Raw genomic sequence first — 27962 nt, 5'->3', positions numbered from 1 at the left:
TTCTGACTTTTAAAAAAGTCAAAATTATCTTCTTTGATAATTGGGAGATAAAAAAATATCTAGGACAATTTTTCATAAATTTAAAATAATTAATAATAATATAGTATTAGTTTCTGAAAGTCAAATAAACTCAATGGGCCTAGTCAATCGAAATCGATCGAAAAAATTTTACGTCGGAATCATTGAAATCGTATCGCAATTAAAATTTACGATCATATTGAACTCACTTACCGACACGACAAATACTATCCGCGGCTAATAGATGTCGCTAATTACGAAATCAATAAATCCGCGAAAGCAAAAATTGGTCGAAATCTATCCGTTGATGAGTGAGTTGCGGAAATGTGAAAGATGTAAAGCCATTTGAAAGTTTTTATGTAAACAATTACTGATGACGGACTAAATTATATTTTAAATGGGTATTTTAGAGATAACGGACAAAACCAGACAGAATTTTCTCAATGAGTCTCAGGCGAATTAAATATTTTTTGGAACAAATTTCACAATGGTTAAAGGTCAGTTTCAATTTTTTTTTTTGAACAAGCCAAAAATCAAATTTGTCGATAAAGGTCGATAAAACAGTTTTACGTTTCAATAATTGCATGAACATTTTCGATCGAAAATCTTTATCGTATCGAAATCAAATTCGCTGCGGATTCAATTATTAATCCCAATATATAATATGTATATACATATATCTCCTTCTTGCATACTCACATTGTTGTTGCTCTCTCCCCGTACTATGATCTTGTGAATTCCATAAGCTCGATGTAGCGTCAATATAAGCATTATTCATGGAAGATGATGAAATATCTGCAGCATTCGATTTTGTGCGATGAACTTTTTTGCTGAAATGTTGATCTATTTTGTCGACGGAAGCACCAATCGCATTTGTTGTTGTTGTTATTTTGTAATGATAAAGTAAATTTGTGTTAGGTAATAAAATTACATATATATTTTTAAAACAATTATCATAAGCTTATTGTATATATTTATAGTGTCTCCTGCTTCATGCTTATTTCTTCTATACTACTTCTCCAGCACTACACCATCATAAAATTCACTAAGTTATCACTGATAAAATTAGAGCAATATCGAATGCAACCAAAATTACACAGCAATGGAATCATCAATAAAGATAATAAATAGAAATGGATGCAGTAATTCTCTGATGGCTTGTTGTGAGGAGGAAAGTATGCGAATCAACTTAGAGATTAAAAAAAATAATTATGTTTGTTGAAATATTTATCTGTCTAAGTTTTAAGTATTGGTACGCACCTTTATTGTTGTCTTTCGCAATCACCACCGGCACGGTATTGAGTGCCACCGTCGGTGCTATTGTGGTTACTGTCGTTGTTTGCGGTATGTCTGCAATGAAACGAGTGATAATATAGGAGTGTGAAGGAGAGCAAAAAAGAAATAGCGTGCAGAAAATGTAAAAAAGAAATAATTTCCAGTTTCACTGTTCTATTTTGGATTTTTTTTTTTGATTATGAAAAATTTTGGAAACTAAATATGCATAGCAATAAAAATAATAATTAATCAACTTTAATTTTTTATAACTTAAGAAGAAATTTTTTTAGAAATTAAAGCTTAGGTTCGCACACTCCTCCTCATAACAATAAAAAAAATAACCAATTGGGTATTATGTAAATACATTGCTTCGATTCAGAATTAAACTTAAAATATTTTTTGTTACAAATTATTTAAATTTTAAGCTTGTAATACATACGATTTATGGTATCAAACTTGCGGTGAATTTAAATAATAAGAAAAGGAACTGACTAAATTTTAATTCTCTAATTAACCAAACAACGTCCATTAAGTCAATAATGTCTTAATTGGTAATAAACTCACTCATTAGCCAACTATTTTACGCCTAAATAGTTTCGAATATTATACAACATAAGATATTTATAATATACATACATGTCAGTTACCCGAAATCTTTTGATGTAATTTGTAACATCAAATTAATATTTAATAAAAGCTTTCAATTCACAAAATGGTCAGCCAAACAGCAACTTGACTGCTGACCTGTGTGATTTTGGTTTCTAACCAATCTCGTATTGAGTCTATATTATCACTTGTACTCTTAATCATATGTTTTGTTGCTTATGTATACATTTTAGTTTGTGTGTTTAGGAAAGTACATTCCATTTCAACTCAACTCCATTACAATTAGTGCCACATTAATTATACAATGCTTCTCAGTGGTTGTCAGCTAAGACACAATTAAGTAAAGGTAGAGCATAAGAGCATAAGAAATTGGTAGATATGTAAGAAACTAATACTCACATAACAAATTCTACATTCTGTAATTACTCGAAGTGACAGCTTACTATAAACTACTTAACTAAAGTTAGAGCTTAAAGCGACAAATTTTCATACAAACAGTTAAATAATAAATATTTACAAGTTGGACTTTCAAGAGGAAGAACAATAAAAGGGATATTATTTTAGTATAGTGTTAGTATGTGTGCGTTGTGTGTAGTTATTTCTGTGAGCGTTTGGTTCCATGTACATTTTATCAAATTTATTTATCTACCTCGGAAAGGTTAGTGTGTAAATAAACAGGTAATGTAAAATACACCAATATTTGTCTTACATGGGAGAAATTTTCAGTTGCTATAATTTATTATACGATATTTTATAAGTAGTACATGCTCCAATAATTTACAATGCCCAATTGACCATATTGGTAAAGTACTTCAATATAATTTAGCTGTTCGAAATAAAATGTCTCTAAAAAAAAGATGTCTTTGATTTGACTTGCTCGAATAAAAGAGATTTTTTCGACAGAAAAAGGCATAATTATTATCAATTTTGTGTGATTATTTGACACCTCTTAATGTATCAAAATAAACCTTGACATAAAAAAGTTTTAATGTCATTTTTTTCACTTCTGAGAGTTAGATAATCGTATACAAGTCATTTCGGAAATTGCTTCCATCATCTTACTGCAAAAAATGCAGATTCGCCAGCTCATTAAGAAGACAGTAAAATTCCCCACAAGAATATGGGGACTTTCAAATATTAATTCAATTTTGGTATTAATGTTCATATATATTATAATATCATTATATAAAATCATATCATGTTCGCTTATCGTGTTTGTTGCAGCAGCTTCACTTCTTACCATTAATTAAATAACTATTTTTACTAAAAGCTTAATAGCCTTTTCACACAGGAGCTAATTGATCATTTAATCGGCCTCTGCTCGATTAAAACGCTGATTAATATCGATTTACCATACAAAATATAAATCTACATTAATTTTTAATTGAATTTTTATCGACTTGAAAATGAAATGCAACTCTGCAACCAAGACCGTATTTGTAATTATATATACGTTCTTTGTCTGCGAGTTGTTGTTCACTCTAGCCCACGGGAGATGTCGCTGCTAAAAAATAACAATCAGCTGATGAAACTTATTAACTTCTAATGAAAAGCTAAAACAAAAATGTATAGCAGATGATCGATTATCGAGTAGCCGGCAGTGTGAAGGACAAAAACTGGTTTCTCAATCAAAATTTTAATTGTTCTATTAAATTGGCTGTGCGAAAAGGCTATATCCAATCAAACAAATCCCATTAATACTCTTGCACAAATATACATATATTTTTAAGCCACCATTCTGCTATTCTGATGTATAAAGACATGTGTACATGTATATAGTATATAGAACAAGCTGACCTATTGCTTAAAAGCATTTCACAAGCTCACATATTTCGTATACAGTTGTGCAAAAGTGTATATGTATCCACACACATATGTAAGAGCATGCTTATTTGCTATTTTATTCATAGTTCACTTACGATAGAGCTTAATTGTGCCATCTGTATCGCCAAGTGAGTTCTTCGCCACACAACGATACGAACCGAAATCCACTACGTTAACATCATTTATTGTTAATCGCATTATTATTCTGTAGCCATTCTCAATAATCTCGGATGTAAAATGATCACCTGGAAAATGAAATGGAAATGTGAAATGTTAATCAAAAACGACATTTATAGACAAGTATGTTTAATGTACTTGTAATTTAATTCGGTGATTAAGTTTATTTCACCGAATAAGCATCGGAAAGCTCTTAAGTTTGACAACTGTTTGTAATCTTTTTTGGATTAATAATATATAATTTGTAGCTAAACAAAATCTTCTTATAAAGGAGAGCAGATGCCTAGAAATTTTTCATAAGACTGGAAACTATTATACTGGTTTAAATTCAACAGATTCACCTCCCGATATTGAAAATTGGAAATACCTCTACTCAGCAGTATATGAGCTATATGTAACTATCTAACCATAACCAAACTTAATTCCTTCAAAGTTTTGGATTTGAGGATGTGGGGCCCGAATTCCGTGGCATATGTATACATTTTAACAATTGTGTAAAATTAAATAATAAAATTTTAATTGGAACTAAAGATAGACCGGACCGAGATCATGGGCGTTATCGAAACCTTAATGAAATAACAGATTTTTCCATAAATCCTAATTAAGTGTAAACTAAATTTAACTAGTCAAGAAAGGCTAAGTTCGGCTGTAACTGAACTATACGACTTATCCTTAATTTGGGCACGGAGGTCCTCTTTATCGATATATGGTGGTGGTGAACCGATTTGGCCTATTTTCACAACATGTCATTGAGATGCGAAGAAAATATCAGAAACCAAATTTCATTGAAATTGGTCGAGCAGTTTAGGAGATATGATTTTTGACAATAAGTGGGCGGAACCACGCCCATTTAAAATTTTGTATTCCAATTAGACTGCAGCTCTTCTGTACCTTCTTTATAATCAAATTTAAGGTGTTTGGTATTTTCCCTTACTGAATTAAAGCATTTTTAGTAGTTTTCAATATAACCTTTATATATATTGAATACTATTTGGGAGGTAGGCGTGGTTATAATACGATTTAGCAGTTTACGAGATATGTACAAAAAACTTAGTAGAGACGGGCCACGCCCACTTCTCCAAAAAATTACAACCAAATATGTCCCATTAAAGCTTAATTTATGACTTAGTTATAGCTCTTTATATGTTTTCGGTTATCGCCATTTTGAGGGCGTGACAGTTATCCGATTTTGCCCGAAAGCAACCTTCCTATGTGCCAGAAAACACGTGTACCAAGTTTGAACTCCACTCTTCACCCTGATCACTTTGGTATATATAACTCTATATCTAACTCGTTTAGTTTGGTGTTACAAACAACCGTTATGTGAACAAAATTATGATACTCTCTTAGCAACTTTGTTTCTAGCAACTTTGTTCCGAGAGTATAAAAACTAAAACCCCACCTCAGTTATTATTTAAGTCAGTCCTCTTATTATTGCTGGCAGCACTCATAGCAATTTTCTAATAAAGTCAGTTCGATTTGGTTCCAATATCGAATACATATACAATCATGCATGTGTACGTAAGCACTATAATTTCTCTCGTCCAACTGGTTCTGTCACTTCTCTGTCACTTTTGTTAACTACCTCCATTTAACTTCCATAAATCTTTTTCATTTGACCACTATCGGTTTTAGTGTTTTGCTGTACTTGTTATCTATTTTATATATAACTATATATATTTATGGTGTATGGACTTTTTTATGAATTTTCTCTTTTCGCAAACTCAGAACAAACAACCCCACTGAACTGATGCTTTTAGTATTTGATTGGATCCATTTAAATAATTGCATCTATCACTGATGGACTCTCTCCACACGTCTTTGTCCTTCTGTTCTGTTTATATTTATTTGTCAACTCCATCATAGTGCACTTCACTTTTCTGTGGTTGTCACTTTTGGGTGGCTTTCTCTTCCCTTTACATTCACAACTGACTACTATTTGTTCGAATATTATTTACTCGCTTTTTTTAGTAACGGTTATTTCTGGAAACGTATGAGTTGTTTTCCTACAGTTATTCATATATCTGAATGTGGTTAAAAAATGGTTGACATTTGTTAATTAAACGTCCGTTGCACTTTCTGTTTTTCTTTCTGTTTATAAATACTAGGTAAATGAAAATATGAAGTAAGTGCTCATAATAGCGACACTGTGTACAGCATATTTTTGGTTGTGGTTTTATCAGAGATAAAAATGAGCACTTGACTTAATAGAGATTGCCATTTTAAATATCAAAACTATCAAATATTTTATTTCTGTTATAAGAAACACATTTGCTCGTAGGTAAATGTAAAAATTTGCTTTCAACATATTTTTCACTTACCCGGCACAATGATCGTCTCATTTTTCGTCCAGTAATTAATGGATTTCGGATAAGCCTCCGATTGACATTCGAGTGTTATATTTTGACCGGTGGCGGCTCCAACTAGCTGATTTTGTATCCAAATCATTGGAGGAACTGTAAAAAGAAGGAAATAAGATAAATATATAATTAATTGTGTAAAACTTTAGAGGAAATTTTATTTTACTATTTTTAAGACTTGGGGTAATAATAATAAGGGGTAATTAGATATTAATAAAGGCCAATAATGGAGACGTAAATATGATAATAGGCATAACGAAACAAGTAACCAACGTGACACTGTTTGCAGTCGACTGCTTTGATAGCAAATGCTGCTGATAATATTTCATTGTAGATCCTGTCCACTGTAGAGAGTTCTAAAGAAGCAGAGTGTCAAATTTAGACCCCAAATATTGATCAGTACTAACTATGAAGCAGTGGCAAAGGCATATAAGTCAAGTTGGCTACTCTTCTCTCTATGGGAGAGTACCTATATCAAAAGTGTCGTCGTAATTCTTGCGAAGAAGACTAATTTTAAAAATTTTATGACAGAAAAGTACATTTTTTTCAGTAAATAATTTTTTTGAAGAAATAATTGTATTTTTAGTCTAGCAATAAACAATTTAACTTTACTTAGTTGTCAGTAAGCACTAAATCAACCTGTCAACCACACTGACTGCATTGATTTTTTACTCTTATCGACACTTCCATTAGTTTTTACCATTTAACGGTAATGAACTGCTCATCTTCTGTCACTACTTTGTCTTTATTGATGTGCTTTAGTGAAGTGATTGTGCAGAAACTTCTGGTGTGTTTGTGGCTGTCACCTAAGGAGCTCTAAAGATGTTTGAGCTTCACTCGACCTTATTTAATTTATTTGAATTGCAACGTGGGTTCAATGATGTTCGACTGTTGGTTCACGCTCGGTGAGGAAGATTATTAATACTTGAAAATACAGTTTTCCATAAACAAAGCAACTTTTTTAGCTTACCAAATGAAGACTTAAGACTTCAATATTTCTATTATCAAATGTCATTTGACAACTTCCACAATTGTATTCATAATAAGCCCCATGCAGTAAGTTGCACGCCATATTATCGAGTTGCGGTATTGTTGCTCTCGCTACAATTTTAATAGTTAGCTTGTGGCTGCAGAAAAGTTTAGCTGGGAAATCAAATTGAAATGCAAAAACTTGCAATGTGCCGTTAGCTATTAACGAGTTGCAACACGCTTTCTATTTATATTTAAGTTGTGCAACAACTTCACGTCAACAAAATGAAGAAGTGTTGCCTGTTAACTTTTGCCTTTTGCGCACGACAAATAAATTTTTAATTTCAATTTACACTAATATAAAGTTGCTAATAAAAACAACAGAAGAAGGTACATAGAGAAGGCATCGTATATTTTTATATATGCGTAGAAGGTATACATTTAGGAGGATGAGGAAAATGGGTAAAAAAAAAGAAAATTTTTAGGTAAGGATCAATTGAAGTGCTCATATGCTTGGACTTGGATCCATGGCTATGCATTTGTGGATTTGAAATAACTAAAAACACAGTTATGAAATGAAAAGCTAACTTAAAAAACTAAATAAATAATATCCCCTGCACTAAACCCGAAATTCCTAAAGAGATGATAAAATATTTTATTATATTTAACCGAAAATTATGCTTTAAGTCTCGCTGAAATAATTAATGAGATTGTCTTAGTGCGAGAAGATTATGTATAATATGGAACTTGTGTAAGAAAATTCTTAATTTGCATTTACTTACAGTGCACAATCAGCATTACGCGCTTGCTGACCGAGGGTGGTATGCCATTCGAGGCGATGCATAAATATGCGCCCATATTGCGTCGTTGTACCTTAGTGATTGTTAGATGGGAGGCATTGTAGGCGATGACTGCAAATATAGTAGTAGAAAATAGATTTGTTAGAAACATATACTAAATATATAGACTATGGATATTATTAGTAAAAGTATATTTGTAGTATCAATTCAATTAATAAGAGAATAAGATTAAGATCTAATAAAAACTTCAAAGGCTGTTCTCAAACACGGTTCCCAAAACTATCCCAAGATAAGTACAAACCTTTAGATGAATTTCTGATTAGGCGGAAATGTTCACGCTGTATGATGAAATATTTCTACGTATAAATACATACATAATAACTAATTTAGGTTTTTAATTGCTGTTTAGCTTAGTCACCTTTCGAGCATATATATCATAAAATTTTCATATAATAGTAATTTTGCTCATTTAATAAAACTATTCCGGTAGCAGCAACCTAACGACATTTGCTTCACAAAAACAAATTTCAATTAAATGCTATTATGCAATAAATACAAATTGTATTTAAATTAACACATATACTCTGCATTTAAGTAGGTTAAATTTAAAGCGATTTATTATAAAAAAAACACAGTAACAACATTTATCCGTTTATTCGACTATTAAATACAAATATAAATGCAAACAAATCAACTGAAAATAAAAATGCAATGTGAAAAGTTAAATACTGTATTGTTTGGGTAATTTAAATTTTAATTCCGGATTTAATAAATGTAAAAGTGAGTTTGACTCACCATTAATTAATTTTAGTTATCAAAATTAAGCAGGTATTTTGTTGTGCTTGTCACTAAGTACGAATGGAACAAAAAATATGATAATGAATTGATACGAGGGCTGCTATATATATTTCTAGCCTAGGCAAGTTTGACATTTTTTAGCATAACGTTTTGTCATTTAATCGTGAATTGTTTTATTTACAGGGAATTAAAAAATTCATCTCGGCCAACAAATGGAATTAACTCGTGAACATTTTCGTGCGATCATTTTTCACAACTTTCGACGTGGATTATCGCGACAAGAGTGCATCGATGAACTAAAATCTTTGTATGGCTATGAAGCACCATCCTCTAGCACTGTGAAAAACTGGTACAACGAATTCAATCGTGGCCGACGCTCGCTCAAAGACGAATTCCGTGAAGGTCGTCCAAAAACAGCCGTTGTGCCAGAAAACATCGATGCCGTACGTGAACTGATAATGCAAGACCGTCATGTAACATAGCTTCAGATAGAGGCATGCCTATGCATTTCTCCCACCAGCATACATATGATATTGCATGAACACCTGGCCTTAAAAAAGGTTTGTACTCGTTGGATCCCGCACAATTTGACAATCGCTCAAAAAAAGGCTCAAAAAAGTGCTTCGAATATTGGTTTGAGCGCTTGCAAAAGTGTATAAATCTTGATGGAGAATATTTTGAAAAGCAATTATTATGCCAGAAATATATATAGCAGCCCTCGTATATCCTTATATATAACAATTTCTCATGCACCAATTTTGTTATGTAAGCACAAAAATGGTTATAATTTTGGGCCTGACAGCTATCAATTGACATACGATGAAATTAATGCCGCCGGTGATATATCATTTTTAGGTCATGCGACAGATTAACATTTATAATTTTGGTATGCATTTTTTAATTTCATGTGCTGCTATTTAATATATTTAATCTAATTTAATTTAGTTTATATAAATATTATATTAAATCATGATGTTATCATTATCGCTTCTGTTATTGGTTTAATTACCCTCCCGATTTGAAATTATTAACTGCCACAATTGAACATCATTATTACACCTATTAGAACCTTGTATGCCTACGCTGTCAACTGCTTATGACCCTGTCGTGTTTCAATTTCAATTGCACCACTGTCTCCAGTGTCTGTCATTATATTCACTTTGTTGTGCTATGTTTGTGCTGCTTTGTTGTAATGTGTCTGACCGCATAATGTACATTAAGCTATGTGCAATATGCAATATGCAATATTCAATTAAGAGCTATTGTTTCTGGGAGCGACAGTGCATTGATTAAATTCAATATGCTGCTGTGTGCCATAAGAAACCGCGATATGTCCTGGGGATTTCAATAGTTTCTGCATATAATGAAATTGAGAGGACGACAGGTGCTATTGATATACAAAGATAATTTGCTGGGAGGTATTTCATTTTAGTGAATTCAATGTTATTCGATATTTTAATAGGCTAAACTTGGATCTGTGCAAGCGAACTGAATATTTTCTTGGAATTTACATTTTGACTATCAAATGTATGTATGTGTATACAAAATTATTATTTATTTAATAAATACATTTATCATTAACTCACCTTCAGTGTTGTTGGGTAGTGGTATGGGTTCGCCACCTTCACGTCGCCACGTTATGGTCGGTGTTGGTGAGCCAACTGCTGCACATTTGAGTGTTACATTGGAACCCTCTTGAACTACCATATCGGTGCTGGTTGGATAATCGAGTATATCAGGTGGCACTGCTGACGCAAAATGCGGACAAAGCGAATGAAGTAACAACAGCAACGATGAAATGTTTGTTATAGGTATGAGGATGTTATTGTCATATTTTTGAGATTTGTTGTTGTTATAAAATTAATGTATTGTTTAAAAGATAAAATAAAAAGAAGAAGAAGACACATTCGTTAGTTAAATAAATATGTTTGGCTTATAGTATCTATAAAAGTGATCAACTAGTTAACTATTTCTAACACATTCGGAGATATTAGGTATCGCATTGTTCTCTTCTTTGACTTAAAGCATGTTACTATAGGTCTGAATACTCCGCATAATAATCTATTTATGTAGATATGAACAGATGAATGTTATTTTCTGCTCGCCCGCATCCAGCCAGAAAAAGAAAATTGCAAGGCAATCGAGCTTTTGCAAATTGAAATGACTGCCACACATAAGTAAAGTTGGAAAAAGAGCAAAAGTAGAGTCAGTAATAAATGCATGCAAGCCAACATAACGCAATCATCGGTAGATTGACAACCACTTTATTGCTTGAAAGTGATTTCAAACAGGATTGAATGGATATAGACACAAGTGAGTATGTATAAAAGCTTCCATAAAGTCATTCATATGCGTCTGTATGCTTTCATTTAAGTCAGTATGCTACTGGATGTAATGTGTACGTATATGAGGGGGTTTACATGTAAGCATATTTGATATTTGAGCCATTTGAAGACTGACGCATAAGTGAACATTGAGTATTCTCTCAAAGTTGGCAAATTGCATATATGAACCGTTCCTCCATTCTACACACTTAAATTAATTGTTCAAAAAGTTAATTTCAAATTATTCAACATACTTTGCTTTTCCATTCTACTATCTTCTTTGCAATTCTGCATTTGCTTCGGTTCTATTTAATAAATTGCTATAAAATAATAAAATACAATGTTCAAAATTCGGAGGTTACGTATACAACGTGGTGTACACTATATAGTTTGGATTATTTTTCGAATAGAATTTCTGCACTTATTTGCAATCTACTCTAATTCAATACTCTCTAAATAGTTCTTATCTGTATTTTTCTTTATTTTGCTTTATTGAGCACCCCCTTACAACATGGTTGATTTCAACCGTTTGGCACCAGTACCAACCAAAATAGTAGAACGCATAAAATAGGTCAGCACACACACACATGAGCGAAAATTTAGTTGCTCGGAGAAAACAGTTAAAATCCGTTCGTAAATTACACGCTGTGCACATGACGTACGTGTCCTATGCGTAACCTTGGCAAATAGTGATATAGTGCGTATGATATTGCGAGAATATAGGTAAGTTTTATGGACACTTTTAAAGTAAATGCTTACAATGAAGCTACCTGTAACGCTTAACCCACGCTAATTAAACGTGTGAGTTAAACAAACAAATTTATTGGTACATACTATCCCTAAATAATGCTGATGACTACCACTGCTACTTGCAACTTCTTTCATTTCAATTTCCTTGTTGTTGCTCTTATGTGTTTATTTATGCTACGTATTTACTTATGGTTATGCCAATAAACAAACTTAAGAAGAACAGGGCTTAGCGCTTAAAGCTAACATAGATCATACTGATAAAATAAGTGATTGCTCATATAGACATATATAAATAATTTGACCCAAAAAAGTGTGTCTTACTCACCCACAACATCCAGGTAAACAACTTGACTCTTCATCGGATCCGTATTTATCTGGCACATATACCAGCCTTTGTCCGCTTCCTTGACATCACGAATTCTCAATATCCAAGCACGTTTCTCTGCGTGAGTTATGCTCATTCGATGGTTTTTGGTTATCACGTGATTTTGTATGGTAAGTATTGTTTGTGTATCGACACGTAGCCACGCAATCTAGGCAGTAGATGAAATAATTAAGATGTACGAGAGTGTTATAGGTATGCCGTAATTTGGAACGTGTTAACCCGTTCGATATAACCCATTCGTATTCATATAAACCGCAAATACGTCCATTCATTTGTTTATTTGCATAGGAGCATTTTAATTTATATTGGTGAGTGGAAGCGTGTAGCGTGCGTGTTGTTGGTTTGTTTATTTATCCATTTGGTGTGCCAGTAGTTATGTTGAATTTTCCACAATATTCCGAAGCACATGCGTAAAAGAAAATAGAAAAGAAAATTTATATGGAAATCGTTCGTTAACCTTTCGCTTAAGAGTATTACAATTTGTTGTGTTGTCTCCCAGACCTTCATTCATACTTAACTATTACGTATATAGACAAATGTTGTTTTATACATATGTGAGTGTATTTATAAATCTTAATATTCGCTTGATTGCTTGTAGCCATTGCTAGGTCACGCATGAATTAGTTAGTAGGTAGAGTTCAATTGCTTTTGTTTGAGGTTAAAGGCAATAATGGGGTTGGACAGGTTTATTAAGAAGAATGGGTTATTTTCAATCTACGAATTTATATGCAAACAAACATACATATGTAAATATGCCTATGTCTATTTTCTTATATTTGATTTGTTTTACTTGTTTTCTATCAATAGGTTTAACTTATTTCTGGCCGTACCAGTTTATTCAAGAGTAAGAATTAAATATTTATATGACTTTATGAAGGTTTGGTCTGTCAAAATGCTGTGTTAAACACCGAAATGTTGAATTTATATATAGATGTATTAAGATTATATGTATTGCTAGGATTAATATAAAAAGTGTAAAAAAGATTTTGCTGACTAAACAAAATGGTTCATGAGAATAAGTGTTGTGTAACTAGGTCTTTTGAAATTTAATGCGAAATTTATATGGATCAATAAAGGTATTTAGAAATTAAAATACAGATAGGATTACAAGGAGGATTAAATGAAAACAATATATCTCTTACTGGATGTACAAAAAAATACTGTTCGGTTACGACTAAAAGGCCGTTTAGAATTTCCCTTTAGAATTTTCAAAAACTTTTATTTTTTTAACTCGAATAAGTAAAATGTTAACAAGTAAGGAAAGGATAAGTTCGGGCGCAAGCGAACATTTTATACTCTCGCAATTTATTTATATAGTTTTATTAAAATAAAACACAATTTGATTTTAATACGTGAACCAATTTCACTCATTTTCAACACCAAGGTAGTGTACCTATCCAAGACTATACGCTCACTTCATTTTCTGACATATTAACCGATGTATGCGGTATAAAGTCCACTGGCAGTTTAATAATCCGAATATAAGGTAAATGGGAGATAGGGGAAGTTATGGCCCGATTTTAACCATCTTTGGTACATAGACACACTATAGGATTTCCTATGAATTAAATTAAGATATCTGAGTGATTTACCGATATTTTCGGCGAATTTCTCATTTTCGATATCCGGGGCATTGGACACACCGATTTCGAAAATTTTTCTCACAAATGATGCCACAGATAATATACAGTATTTGTGTAAAGTTTTATTCCGCTATCTTCATCGGTTCCTTATGTTTATATTTATTATAAAGTGAACGATGCAAATTGAATTCAAAATTGTATTATATGGGCAGTAGGCGTGGTTGTGAATCTATTTCGCCCATTTTCCACCGGTAATATCAAGATGTCGAAACAATATCAATTACTAAAATTCATTGAAATCAGCCTATTAGTTTCTGAGATATGGCTTTTGACCCATTAACTATTTTCCATTTTTTTTTAATCTGAGTGCAACTTTTTCTGTCATTTCCTCAAATTCAGTGTTTCTGATGCACTTTTAGTAATTTTCAACATAACCTTTGTATGGGAGGTGGGCGTGGTTATTAACCGATTTTACGTATGTTCATGGTGTATGCTAAAGTGCGTCAAAGAAACGACCGCAGAAAATTTGGTTCCTTTTTGGAGGCGAGGCCATGCTCACTATCCCAAAAAAAATTCATCTTAATACCTTCCTAGTGCGATCCTCGTGCGTACTGGCTTAGTTATGACACTTTATATGTTTGCGGTTTTCGCCCATTTTCAACACCACCTCTAATGGTGCCAATGAATATGTGTACCAAGTTTCATTAAGATATCTTTTTACTTAAGTTATCGCTTGCTCAGACGGACGGACGGATTTCAACTCCACTCGTCATCCTGATCATTTTGATATATATAACTCTATATCTAACTTGTTTAGTTTTATGACTTACAAACAACCATTATGTGAACAAAACTCTTATATTCTCTTTGCAACTTTGTTGCGAGAGTGTAAAAATATACTATTTTAAGGACAATCGAAGATTATAAGATTGGAAAACTATTTTAAAGACAAGAAGAATTTAAGAGTAGACAATTCTCTGCTATTTTGTAACATTTACAATCTCAAAAAGTATTCTAAAATTAATAAAGTAATGACAGTAACTGCTCATCTAATCACCACTTGCTGAGGACAACTAAAACCTTTTTCACTTTAATTCCCAAACGATTTAATTTACTGTATTAAATTCATATGCCAATGAAACTTTTCGCATCGGGCGATTCACGTATAAAAACTAGAGTAAAAACTTTCCAACTTTATTTTCTGTATTTTCTTTTCAAAGAAATGTAGTTGCACTTACATAACTATAAACATATAAACACAGTTTACGCCAAATGCCATGTAGATATATGAGTGTGCTCTTTAGCAGTATATCAGAAGCTTGTAGTAAGTGCTTGGAACCTGAAAATATGCAATTTAAATATTTACGGTCGGAAAAACTTACAATTTGTGCTGACAAAATTTTTTCTTGCAGTCCTCATTACGTAAGCAGACAACTTAAGGAAAATGGAACGAAAGTGTAGACGGGAAAAAATAAAGTTGAGAAAAACCAACTTTTCACATTGCGGCAATAATAATAATAATAATCGTAACAATATTACGCTTGACGCAGGCGGGTACAAGTTGCGTATGATTTGTTGATCACATGACTTTGTAACATCCACTCAGGCGCTACATATTAAAAAAATAATAACGGGTGATTTTTTTGAGGTTAGGATTTTCATGCATTAGTATTTGACAGATCACGTGGGATTTCAGACATGGTGTCAAAGAGAAAGATGCTCAGTATGCTTTGACATTTCATCATGAATAGACTTACTAACGAGCAACGCTTGCAAATCATTGAATTTTATTACCAAAATCAGTGTTCGGTTCGAAATGTGTTTATCGACAAATTTTGTTCAGCGATGAGGCTCATTTCTGGTTGAATGGCTACGTAAATAAGCAAAATTGCCGCATTTGGGGTGAAGAGCAACCAGAAGCCGTTCAAGAACTGCCCATGCATCCCGAAAAATGCACTGTTTGGTGTGGTTTGTACGCTGGTGGAATCATTGGACCGTATTTTTTCAAAGATGCTGTTGGACGCAACGTTACGGTGAATGGCGATCGCTATCGTTCGATGCTAACAAACTTTTTGTTGCCAAAAATGGAAGAACTGAACTTGGTTGACATGTGGTTTCAGCAAGATGGCGCTACATGCCACACAGCTCGCGATTCTATGGCCATTTTGAGGGAAAACTTCGGAGAACAATTCATCTCAAGAAATGGACCCGTAAGTTGGCCACCAAGATCATGCGATTTAACGCCTTTAGACTATTTTTTGTGGGGCTACGTCAAGTCTAAAGTCTACAGAAATAAGCCAGCAACTATTCCAGCTTTGGAAGACAACATTTCCGAAGAAATTCGGGCTATTCCGGCCGAAATGCTCGAAAAAGTTGCCCAAAATTGGACTTTCCGAATGGACCACCTAAGACGCAGCCGCGGTCAACATTTAAATGAAATTATCTTCAAAAAGTAAATGTCATGAACCAATCTAACGTTTCAAATAAAGAACCGATGAGATTTTGCAAATTTTATGCGTTTTTTTTTTTAAAAAGTTATCAAGCTCTTAAAAAATCACCCTTTAATATCACTTACATGCGTGTCAAGTAAAATGTGCTTATGTGAAGGCGTTATGAAAAGGTGAAAAGTGTGAGTGGTGAGAACCTTTGGAGCGATAAAAAGTACGAAGTCCAAGAAAGTCGTAGAAAATCGTAATAGCTACCAAAGAGATTAGGGAATTCATAATGTCTATGTCATCATCAAGAAACACATACACACAAGCGAGTTGGCATGTAAGAATTTAATAGTATTATGTCCGGCTACTGAGGAAGTGGTATGGAAATAATTGATGTTTTTGTTAAAGTGTTGAATTGCCTTCAGGGAGAAGCAAAACGCACAGTTATGATTTTTTGCTGTACTCCGTTATGTTTGCTAGAGAAGTATGTGATATCTGTATGTCAAGTATGTATATCAATTCATTCACCATATATATGTATGTATATCAACATAAAAGCCGGACTTCTTATAAAGTCTAAAAGTAGGTAAGTAAGAATCCGAATAGCCCAACCAGAATTAAGTGGCATCATGTGAAAGCAAAAAGCAAAGAAACGTACTCAGCCAAGCAGTTGCCAAAAACGGCGAGTTGATTGTTGCTTGTGTCTGCATATTTTCAGATTTTTTTTATTATTCTTTGTGATTTTGGCTTCCGTCCACAAAAAAAAAGGATTCAGAAAAGCCAAAATTTTTTCACCTGCTTAAATCCAGAGTAAACTTGCCATACAATCAACAACACACTATCCATAAATGCGTCCCTTTGCTTGATTGAGTAAAAATGGCTTTGGGGAAAAGTGTTTTTCGGTTGAAAGGTGTCGAAAGTAAGTTACCGATAGTAAAAAAGATTCACACAGCCTACATTGGATTATTTGGAAAACTGTGTTACATTGAACGATAAAAAGGTCACGCAGTCACCTACTAAGTGAGTGCCTGCGTGTTATGACAGCTGTCGTGTGCGAAAATCATTTAAGCGTGTGATTTGTAGCTTAGTTTCCGGCTGCTAGTCACCCTTTACCAATTATTTTCACTTACTGATTTGTTTTTGTATTTTCACCGATGAACAATGTTTTGCTATGTTTGTGTGTATATATTTGACTTTCAGTTTGTATTGAAATACAAATATCTGAAGCTTTTCAACAACTGCCATTTTCTAAAAAAAATGTATATTTCTTTATTTAATGACTTACCTTGTAGGTCTGCAGATTATCGACAACACATTGCATTACCGCCTCTCGTCCCACTGGTATTGTGACATTATGTAGTGGCTCACCAAATTTCGGTAAATCTGTAAATAAATGAGAAAAGAAAATATTTTCTTAGTTCAAAACATACTTTTAGGCTCTCAACCACAATTTAAAAAATTTATTATTATACTCTCGTAACAAAAGTTGCAAATAACGGTTGTTTGTAAGTCATAAAACGGGTTAGAATTGGGTTATATATACCAAAGTGATAAGGTTAACTATTTTGAATTGTTAACGATTTGAAATCCGGATGTCTGTCTGTCAGGCCGTCCGGGCAACGGATAACTTGAGTAAAAATTGAGATATCTTGACGAACCTTAGTACACTTATTCCTTGGGACCGTGAGAGGGTTGCTTTCGAAGATCGGCGAAATTGGCCAACAAAATGGTGAAAACACAAAAACATAAAGTGTCATAACTAAGCTATAAATAAAGTTATACAAGTAAACTTGTACTTCCAAATAAGTTTTTTTTATATATCTCGTGAACCAATAAAGCTATATAAACCAAACTTTCTGCAGTCGGTTCCCTTACGTACCCCATCATACACCATGAAAACACGCCCACCTCCCATACAAAGGTTAGGTTACAAATTACTGAAAGTGCGTTAACTCACTAACGAATAACATCAGAAACCCTAAATTTTGCAGAAGAAATGACAGAAGGAAGCTGTACTCAAATTTTTTTACAAAATGGAAAATGGTCGTGGCGTCGCCCGCTTATGGGTCAAAAATCATATCTCAGGAACTACACGACCGATTTCAATGAAATTTGGTATATAGCCTTTGACACTCTGATGACATGTGTGGAAAATGGGTGAAATCAGTTCACTCAATTTTGAAGTCTGTCACTCATTCAAGATATACATAAGAAACCAATGAAGTTAGCGAAATAAAATTTTACACAAATAATGTATGTGATCTGTGGCATTACTTGTGAAAATGTTTTGGAAATCGGACTATAACTTTTCAATGCCCCGATATCGAATATGAAGAACTCGTGCCTAAGTATAAGTTTTCACCGAAAATATCAGTAAATCTCTCAGATATTTTAAAAAAATTCATAGGGAATCTTCTAATAGTGTGTCATTGTACCAGAAATGGTTAAAATCTGGTCATAAATTCCCTAGCTCTTATATACCTGATTATACCGATTAATATGTGAAATATCTTAGCCAAATTAAGTGAGCATATAATCTCTAATATAACGTATATTGGTGGTGGAAATGAGAGAAATCGGTTCAGGACATTCTCAGCCCTCATATACATATTATATTATATATGATGATTTTCGTTTTTCTATTGGACTTTATGCCGAATATATCGGTCAAATTGTGTGTTATCTTAATAAAATTACATTAATAAATTGCGAGAGTATAAAATTTTCAGTTTTTTTTTTTTAAACATACTTAACCAAAATAAAATTTATTTGAAACTAAAAATATGATAACTCTTAGCAGCAATCAACAAATTGTCGTAGCTGAATATTTGACAGACATGAGATTTCATTCCACGAATTTTAAGGTCACTCTACATTCATGAGTTTAATATTTTTAAGAATACACAGTGTTAACGACGAAAAGTACTCTGGTTCATTGTACGCTTGGCATATCATCACCGAATAAAGATAAATCTCACAAAGACCCGATGAATACACCACAAAATATGTAAACACATTTGTCAACCAAAACGACTGATAAACTACGTGAACGTACAGTCCCAAACATACAAACACCGTTATCTACATATCCATAAAAGCTTGCGTATGCGCATAAAGCATAGCAGCGAAAAGCCTGAGCTGTGCAATGAATACTACGAGATTCTGCAAAAGCGATGCTGGAAGGGGAAGAGTTGACGATAAAAGCGGTAAGTGATATAGTACTACAAAAGCGTAAAGACTCGCGATAAGATTAAATACAGTAATTTATATGCGATTGTCTACGCTTAGCCAGACAGAGAAAGTGGCAATGCATATGTCTACAAATGTACGTATGTACATATAATTATACTCGTATATCGAGAGCATGCCTCGAACGATGTGCGATTTCATTGTTTGTTCTGTCAAATGTGTTTATTTTTGGTTTTGATACCACAAGTTCGACATGAAGTATTTACGTTTATATTTATTGATGTGGTTTTGCATTAAATGCTTTGACTATACTAAAGGGCATATGTGCAAGTACACCCGTCCGCAAATAGTTTAATCTACTAGCTTATAATATATTTTGCGCTTGTCACATATAAATATACTTATGTACAACTAATGACAGTTTTACAAATAATACCCGCTAATCGCTTCAAATATGACAAGAAAAACAGAATTGACATATATAAATTAGTTTTATATTAGTTATAGCTTCATAAATATTTACTACAAACCATAAATTTTCTGTTAATTTGATCAGATATTTATACATAAAGAAACAAATTATCTTAAATCGCTTACAAATACCCATTAAAGCATCATGAGCATATTTGTTTACATTGTGTTGCCTGTCAAGGAATCAAAACTTTTCCAAGCGATTGATTCACGGTGCGTGAGAGTTTATGTGCAAACAGTTGTTGTTGTCATTGTCAACAAGAAATAAAAAAATAAAAATGAGCAACAAGTTTACTTGCCTTAAGAGATTCTTGTATTTGTTGTTCTTGTGATTACTGCGGTTACTCGCTAACAACCGTTGTATGGTGTGTATGCCTCAAAGTATTTATGTACTCAGTCACTTGTCAGGCGGCGCATAAGTGATAATACACAGTGGATTAACTTGCCTTTGCGGGCTATTGTTGTTGCGATTATAAGCTTTGTGTTTTTGTTGGGATGATGGTATAATGTACTAGTACAGTGGCTATACATTTGAAACTATTTTAAGTTAGCTTATATGATCATGACATTAACGAATTTTCACAATTATTTTTCGGTTTGCCTACTGTATGAGACCTCTTATAATATTGAATATGAAAAAGGATGCATTATCCATTTTTCAGATTAAACTAAAATAGGCGAGAATGAATATTAAGGGGGTAATTAATTCCATCTGAAGGCTCAAAAAAACATTTTTTTATCATGAATTGCTTTCTTGATAGTTCTAGAATATGGACGGTAATAAAGTGATTTTTAGAAGTCGTTTTAAAGCAGTTAGAAAATGAAACAGTCCGAAGCGCTTAGTGGGCAACTGGAAACTATGAACACATTTTTCTCAAAACCGTGTTTTCCAAACTTTCCTCCAACACATCTCAAAAACGGCTTGACCGAATGAATTGAATTTGAATGATACATTCAGCACATGTAAACGCATGGAATGTTCTATTATTATTTCAAAATTCCAAAAATTGTGAAAGCACAATTAAAAAAAAATCTCAAAATTCGCAATTTCTTTATTTCTTTTTATCTTTCTTAAATGTCTACCAAAATTCCAATATTTGTATATTCTCTTGATCGTAGTGCGATCCATGCATTTAAGCTTTCAATCGCTTTCCGAAAAGCCACAATTATTTTTAGCTTAAAAGTTATATTTATATTGCCGAAATATATGTTAAGCCTTAAAAGCCTGATAATTCCAATTAACTAAAATTTTTATATGTATAATAATTGTCGGTTACAAACCACATTTCTTCTAAGATTTCCTTAAAAATTATTATATTAGATTTCACAGGGTATTTTATTGGGAGGTCCTTTGAGGGAACACTAGTTGCCCGTTAGAGAAATACATTTTAAATATAGATATATTTTTACGACAATCCACATTTAATAGATATGCCACTATGGCAATGGCTCGATCTCCTAAAACCACTTCATTCGTCATCATTGTTGGTCACTTGAAAGTACAAAATTGTCCTTGAAATTATTATTTTCAAAATGTAGTAAAAATGTAAATGATTACAAAGCTCACACAAAGCGACTGAACTAAAAGTTAACGGATATATCAAAGCAAAAGGTCACGTAATGTAATATTTAAAAATAAATGTTTATAAATGAACAATTTACAAAAATAGCGGAGGAATCACCAGACATTTAAGGGTTAATATGTGATAATAAACTTAAGGCTCTATCTATTTACTGGCCGTGAAAAAAATTCTACTAGAACTAGAGATGACAGCTGATCGGTTGATAGGATAGAAATGTGGAGAAAACAAAAACTGGAATAAAATACAAGAAAATATATTCAACGTCTAGCATAAGAATGCAGCGAAAGGCGGGATATTAAGGGAATTATGTGGATGTATTTAGTGGTTACAAAGCTTTAGAGATTCATTTGATTGTTGTGCTCTTGGAAAAAGTCCAACAATGTAAGTATATAAACAGCGCTAGGAACGAGAATTTAAAAGAATAAATAAATAGAAATCTTAAGTTACCTCATAAAATATATTCGTAAATATGTTGTGAAGTAAATTTAGTTTTTTTTTCAGAATATTTCTTATTCTATTTATTAAATAAAATAAATACGTACAATTGTGTCTATTATTTATTATATTTTAGTATACTCACCTTTCTCTGGTATGAAATTCCCAGCTGCATCGTCTCGTATATCATCGAGCATATCTTCATGATTTTTCATTTCTATGATGTATATATTAAGCAATGTGAGGTGAATTTAATTTAGCCGAGCCATGACAGCAACATAGTTGAGGAGTCATATATTGGTTGTCACAAACACGCCCATATCAGATGAATTTTGATATTTCCCATATTTGTAAAAAGGCACCAGTTGTGCCAGTTTATGTTGTAGATAGCATAGAAATAGAGAAAGTATAAAAGGAAGAAAAATTATTGAAATTTTAATATTCACTTTAGGCGTATACATCAAATTAAATTTATTGAAAAATCTTACAGTTTCGTTTCCATAAAAGCTTTTTATTCAACGTTTTAGAAAAATGTATATATTTAGGGCAAATATAGTAACACTGTAGATATCAAAAGCAAAATACCAATAATAAAAACTAAAGAAGTAAAACCATTTATTAGAGAGCCATTTTGGTGGAGCATACACTCATGAAAGACTTTCCACATTGCACATTAGCGGCTTTGCCACGCTTCAATGGATACATTTAGCTTACTACCACTCACAGCTGCCAGTAACAAACGTAAATACAGCTACGAATAGAGGTGGCGAAATACTATGAGCGAGTGCTGCATTGCTTCGTTCCAATGCACGCCATAGCAGGTATACAACACATACAGTTGTGGTGTTAAGCAAAACAAAAAAACAACAAACGTGCCACTTGCAGTTTCAACCATATAAATGGTGCTGAATTCACCGCCAAAACCAAATGCATACAGCGTATATAGAAGCGGCGTCTATTCGTCTTTTTCATGATGCTTTTAGTATGGTGTTGGTGCTGTTGTTGCAATTGCCAGGTAATAAATTGAATAAATTCTGCTACAGTTTGCACATATGAACCCAGCTTGAGTCGTATTTATGTAAACGTTCAAATATTGCACTCCAATGCTTTCATATACATGGCCATATGCTAGCACACCGAAAGTATGCAGAAAAGATTGCATACATTGAGGCGTGCCGCCATACGAAATACCGACACTAAGGACCATCGACCGATATTGCTATTTAAACAATTTTCTAAAATTCCCGGACACGCCTTCTACTACGCACACTCATAGCAAAACTAACAGAACGAGTAAATTTCTCGGACGATTAAGTGGTAACATGCACATGCTGTGCACGCAAACCCTTAACGTGAAATATGTCGGTTATTTCTCATTTTGGCAGCAATGCAGTTTTGCACATGTTATGTACACATGAGCTGTTTCAAAATCTGTTATGCTCATTACTCATCAAACTGAAATGCTTACAAATAAAATATGAATTTAACTAAGATTTTCATTGAGTTTGATATTTTCAGAGATTAAATTATAAAAGTACGAGTATAAGGGGGATGAGGTCATATGTAGAAGTTCACGTAAGTTAGTAAAGTTTTTGATTGGCATTCAGTTGGGAGTGGCCATAAACGATTCTTCTCCACATTGTTCAAGCAGCTCACGACTTCCGTTTTTAGACCAAGGTCCTCTAGGTAGTAAACAGCCGTTTGGAGGCATGCTAAAGTGAGAAGGCGAACCCGGTTCTGCGATTGTGCGTAGGGTTTGGAACCTACCACATAAATACGAAGTACGGATGAGTAACCCCCCTTTTGATGACGATCACTGCAAACGTTTTAAGGATCATGATTTAAGGGCATGCACCTGGCATGTCCAGACCCTTAATTGGGAAGGTGCCGCTGCCCAGCTGGTTGATGTCCTCATACAACTAAAGGGTGACATCACCGCCATCCAAGAAGTGCGATGGACGGGACAAGGACGGAAGAAGTTGTGTCCTTGTGACATCTTCTACAACGGCCATATAAAGGAGCGCAAATTTGGAGTTGGATTTGTGGTGGCAGAGAGACTACGTCGCCGAGTCCTGGCATTCACCCCGGTGGATGAACGTCTTGCCACAATCCGCATCAAAGCGGATTCTTCAACATATCGCTTATTTGCGCCCACGCCCCGACGGAAGATACGGATGATGTGACCAAAGATACTTTCTATGAGCGCCTAGAACGCACCTATGAGCGCTGCCCCCGCCACGATGGGTGGGTAAAGAAGGTAGCACAACAGTCGGAAAATTCAGTCTCCATGACGAAACATCGCCAAACGGCCTGAGGCTGATCGACTTCGCTGGGACCTGAAATATGATTGTCTTTAGTACCAGATTTCAGCGCAGGAAAATTCATAAAGCTGCTTAGCTGTCCCCTGATCGAAACACGTGCAACCGAGACCAAACATCGACTCGGACCATTATCGGGTAGCTGCGAAGATATAACTTTAACTTTGACTCAACTATTTCCGTATTGTGAAAATTATTTTTGTGCTTACTAGAAACTTGCTCTAAACGTTTAATATTGAATGTTCAATGACTTTGAGTACATTTTAAATCCTCATTAGAACACCAAAGTTAAGATAATCTAAGCCAAATAATATATACAAAACAGCAAAGGTGCGGGCAATAACCTTCAGGAAATACTGACAATTTGGTGTATTTGAACAAATGTGTCAAATAAGTTTCAATAATACTGAAAAAGCGCCAAACAAATATTAAAGGTGAGAACTAACAAAGCGCTGGTAGAAAATAAGAATAACGAATAAACGAAAATAAACAGTAATAAATAGCAGATGCCATAATGACAGTAGCAGCTGCATGCAACGAAAAAGGGAAAAGCACATATAATTTGGTACATTTTGTACAAAAAGCACGGAGCCAAAAATAAAAAAAAAAAAAACTGAATAGCGAATAATACTTTACAATAGTAACAACAATACCCACATTCTTGAACAAGTGCCACAAAACAAAAAGTCCAATTTAAACCAGATTTATTTATTGTATCATATTTCATACTAGCTACCTAAAAGTATGCTATAATTTTGAAAAGTGAAATTTATCAAATAATAACAGTCAGGAGTGGAAGCAGAAACAGAAACAAAATTATAACAGAAACATCTGGAGGAAAACAGAATGAACAACATAATAAAGATTATTACATATATACAAGTGCCTGCTTACATTGTTATGATTGTAAGAAGTGAATGAGAAAAGAACAACCGAACTGAAATTCCCAATATTCCGGTGAGAAAAATTTGTTTTCGCAAAAGTTTTGCAGAAAGCAACGAGGCATAAATAATGAGTATAGACATTGAAACGGATGCTATTGAGTCGATGAAGCAGTCACAACTGAAATAGCGCTACTAAGGGGAGGCCAGCTACCTTTTCGCTAATTTGACTTGAAATGAAGCACTTTCGAATTTTTTGATAATAGGATGAATGTAAGACTTCGAGCTATCTTATTTCAGTCTGCTTGTTTTTACTACCTTATGTATACAAGAATAAACGCAACGAAAACAGGAAGTTGAATAATAAGTGAACAGCAATGCCAATCAGTAGACTGCAATGTTGATAATTTCGTGAGTTTTCGTGTGGAGTAAATATAAACACCTCATCATGGCGATTTTGCGGTAGCGTAGTTGATTGATGAATTCTGTTTTGTTTTGTTGTTATTTTAAATTGTCTTTGTGATTCCCTCATGGCTAAATTGTAATTTTTTTATGAGCGACATCATTAGAGGTGTGGCGCATTGCAGACTGTGAAATATTTTATACAATTTGCAAGTAGCTGTCGACATTTGTTATTTAAATGCAAGATATTATATATTATAAAGCCACTGCTTTTATGTAACTAAATGCCTTCAAACTTTTTTAAGTCTTAATCCATTATGTACAGGGTGATATGTAAAATATTCGTAAGCGAGGTTTCCAAAAATACTAGAGAATATGAATTTTTAAGTGTTTATTACAATATGACATGGCGTATACGTAACCATAATATAATGACGTGAAAATTAAACACAAAAAATTGAAATACATATATCACATGTAAATAAAAAATAACATTGAATTAGTTTAATATATTCTTTGAAGTAAAAAACATAATATATTGAATTTCCATTAGTTCAAATATATAAACAGTTTAGCTTAAATCGCTTGTCTTTAGTTTAAAATAATTTTTTCAAATTTTCTACAGTCTTGCTAATTGCTTTATTTAATTATATACAAGCGTTTGCTGGAATCCGTTTTCGCATGAAATTGTCGTCGAAAACGGAATACAATGTGCTGTATTTCATTGCCTATTTAATAAATTAAACATACTAAAACTTAAATTATTTGCAATTTTTATACTCTCGCAACCTGTTGCACAGAGTATCATAGTTTTGTTCACATAACGGTTGTTTGTGTCACCAAGAAATATAAGAGTTAGATATGGGGTTATATATACATAAATGATCAGGATGACGGGTAGATTTGAAATCCGGATGTCTGTGTGTCCGTCTGTCCGTCTGTCCGTCTGTCCGTGCAAGCGATAACTTGAGTAAAAATTAAGATATCTTAATGAAAGTTGGAACACATGTTCCTTGGCATCCTGAGGAGGTTGCTTTCGAAAATGGGCAAAATCGGTCCACTGCCACGCCCACAAAATGGAGGAAACCGAAAACCTATACAGTGTCATAACTAAGTCATAAATAAAGTTATGAAAATGAAATTTGGAACATAGGATCCCATTAGGGAGGGGCACATTTGGATGTAATTTTTTTGGAAAAGTGGGCGTGACCCCGCCCTCAAATAAGTTTTTTGTATATAACTCGCAAACCAATAAAGCTATATAAGCCAAACTTTCTGCAGTCGTTTTTTTTTAGCCATTTCCTTATACAGTCCAAAAATGAAAGAAATCGGATAATAACCACGCCCACCTCCCATACAAAGGTTAGGTTGAAAATTACTAAAAGTGGGTTAACTCCCTAACGAAAAACGTCAGAAACACCAAATTTTACATAAGAAATGGCAGAAGAAAGCTGCACTGAGATGTTTTTACAAAATGGAAAATGGGCGTGGCGTCGCCCACTTATGGGTCAAATCTCAAGAACTATTCGACCGATTTCAATGAAATTCGGTATATAACACTTTCTTGACACCCTGATGTCACGGGTGGAATATGGGCGAAATCGGTTCACAACTACGTCTACTTCCCATATAACCCAATTTTGAATTCCATCTGATTCGTTCACTTTATAATGTATTCATAAGGAACCAACGAATCTAGCGGAATAAAACTTTACACAAATACTGTATTTGAGCTGTGACATCACTTGTGGAAAAATTGTCAAAATCGGACCATGACTTTTCAAGGCCCCTGATATCAAGCATGAAGAACTCAGTGCCTAAGGTTAATTTTTCACCGAAAATATAGGTAAATCCCTCAGATATTTTAATGTAATTCATTCCCTCTGAATTTTTTTCTTATAACAGTTTCTCTCTGTACCTGAAATGGTAAAAATCGGGTCATAATTTCCCCCAGATCCTATATACCTAATTATAAGTAATATTAAATTAAGTGATCGTATAGTCTTCGATACATTGTATCTTGGTGGTGAAAACGAGTGAAATCGGTTTAGGAATTACCTCAGTCCCCATATACTATTTATAATGGTTTTCGTTATTCTATTGAACTTTATGCCGAATATATGGGTCGATTTGTGTTGTCTTTATAAAATTACATCAATAAATTGCGAGAGTATAAAATGTTCGGTTACACCCGAACTTAGCCCTTCCTTACTTGTTTTCCTTATATTTACCGAATCAGTATTAAAATGGGTGATGAACGGTAGATTTAGCTTCAATATTTTAAATATATTAAATTTAAAATATGAAGGCGACGTATTTTGTGGAAAGCACTCCACACACGTTCAACCAAGCACAGAACCTTTGCAATGTCTTTCCCTA

The 27962-nt window shown here is 33.5% G+C and overlaps 1 protein-coding gene across 1 annotated transcript in view; it reads right to left on the bottom strand.

Moving 5' to 3' along the window:
- Positions 1–27962, bottom strand: part of LOC105219684 (basement membrane-specific heparan sulfate proteoglycan core protein-like) — a 48873-nt gene that overhangs the window by 3415 nt on the left and 17496 nt on the right. Inside the window, exons 3-11 of the mRNA XM_054227616.1 lie at positions 22128–22199; positions 17590–17687; positions 12227–12434; positions 10414–10572; positions 8012–8140; positions 6222–6356; positions 3819–3968; positions 1279–1368; positions 718–861 (exon numbers count right to left, since the gene is read on the bottom strand). Coding sequence (XP_054083591.1) covers positions 718–861; positions 1279–1368; positions 3819–3968; positions 6222–6356; positions 8012–8140; positions 10414–10572; positions 12227–12434; positions 17590–17687; positions 22128–22199 — 1185 coding nt within the window. The remainder of the gene's footprint in view (positions 1–717; positions 862–1278; positions 1369–3818; positions 3969–6221; positions 6357–8011; positions 8141–10413; positions 10573–12226; positions 12435–17589; positions 17688–22127; positions 22200–27962) is intronic.

This window comes from Zeugodacus cucurbitae, chromosome 3 (assembly GCF_028554725.1).
Source record: "Zeugodacus cucurbitae isolate PBARC_wt_2022May chromosome 3, idZeuCucr1.2, whole genome shotgun sequence".
Taxonomy (NCBI): Eukaryota; Metazoa; Arthropoda; class Insecta; order Diptera; family Tephritidae; genus Zeugodacus; species Zeugodacus cucurbitae.
Note: the sequence above shows the minus strand (reverse complement) of the source record. Positions and strands in the feature narration are given on the sequence as shown.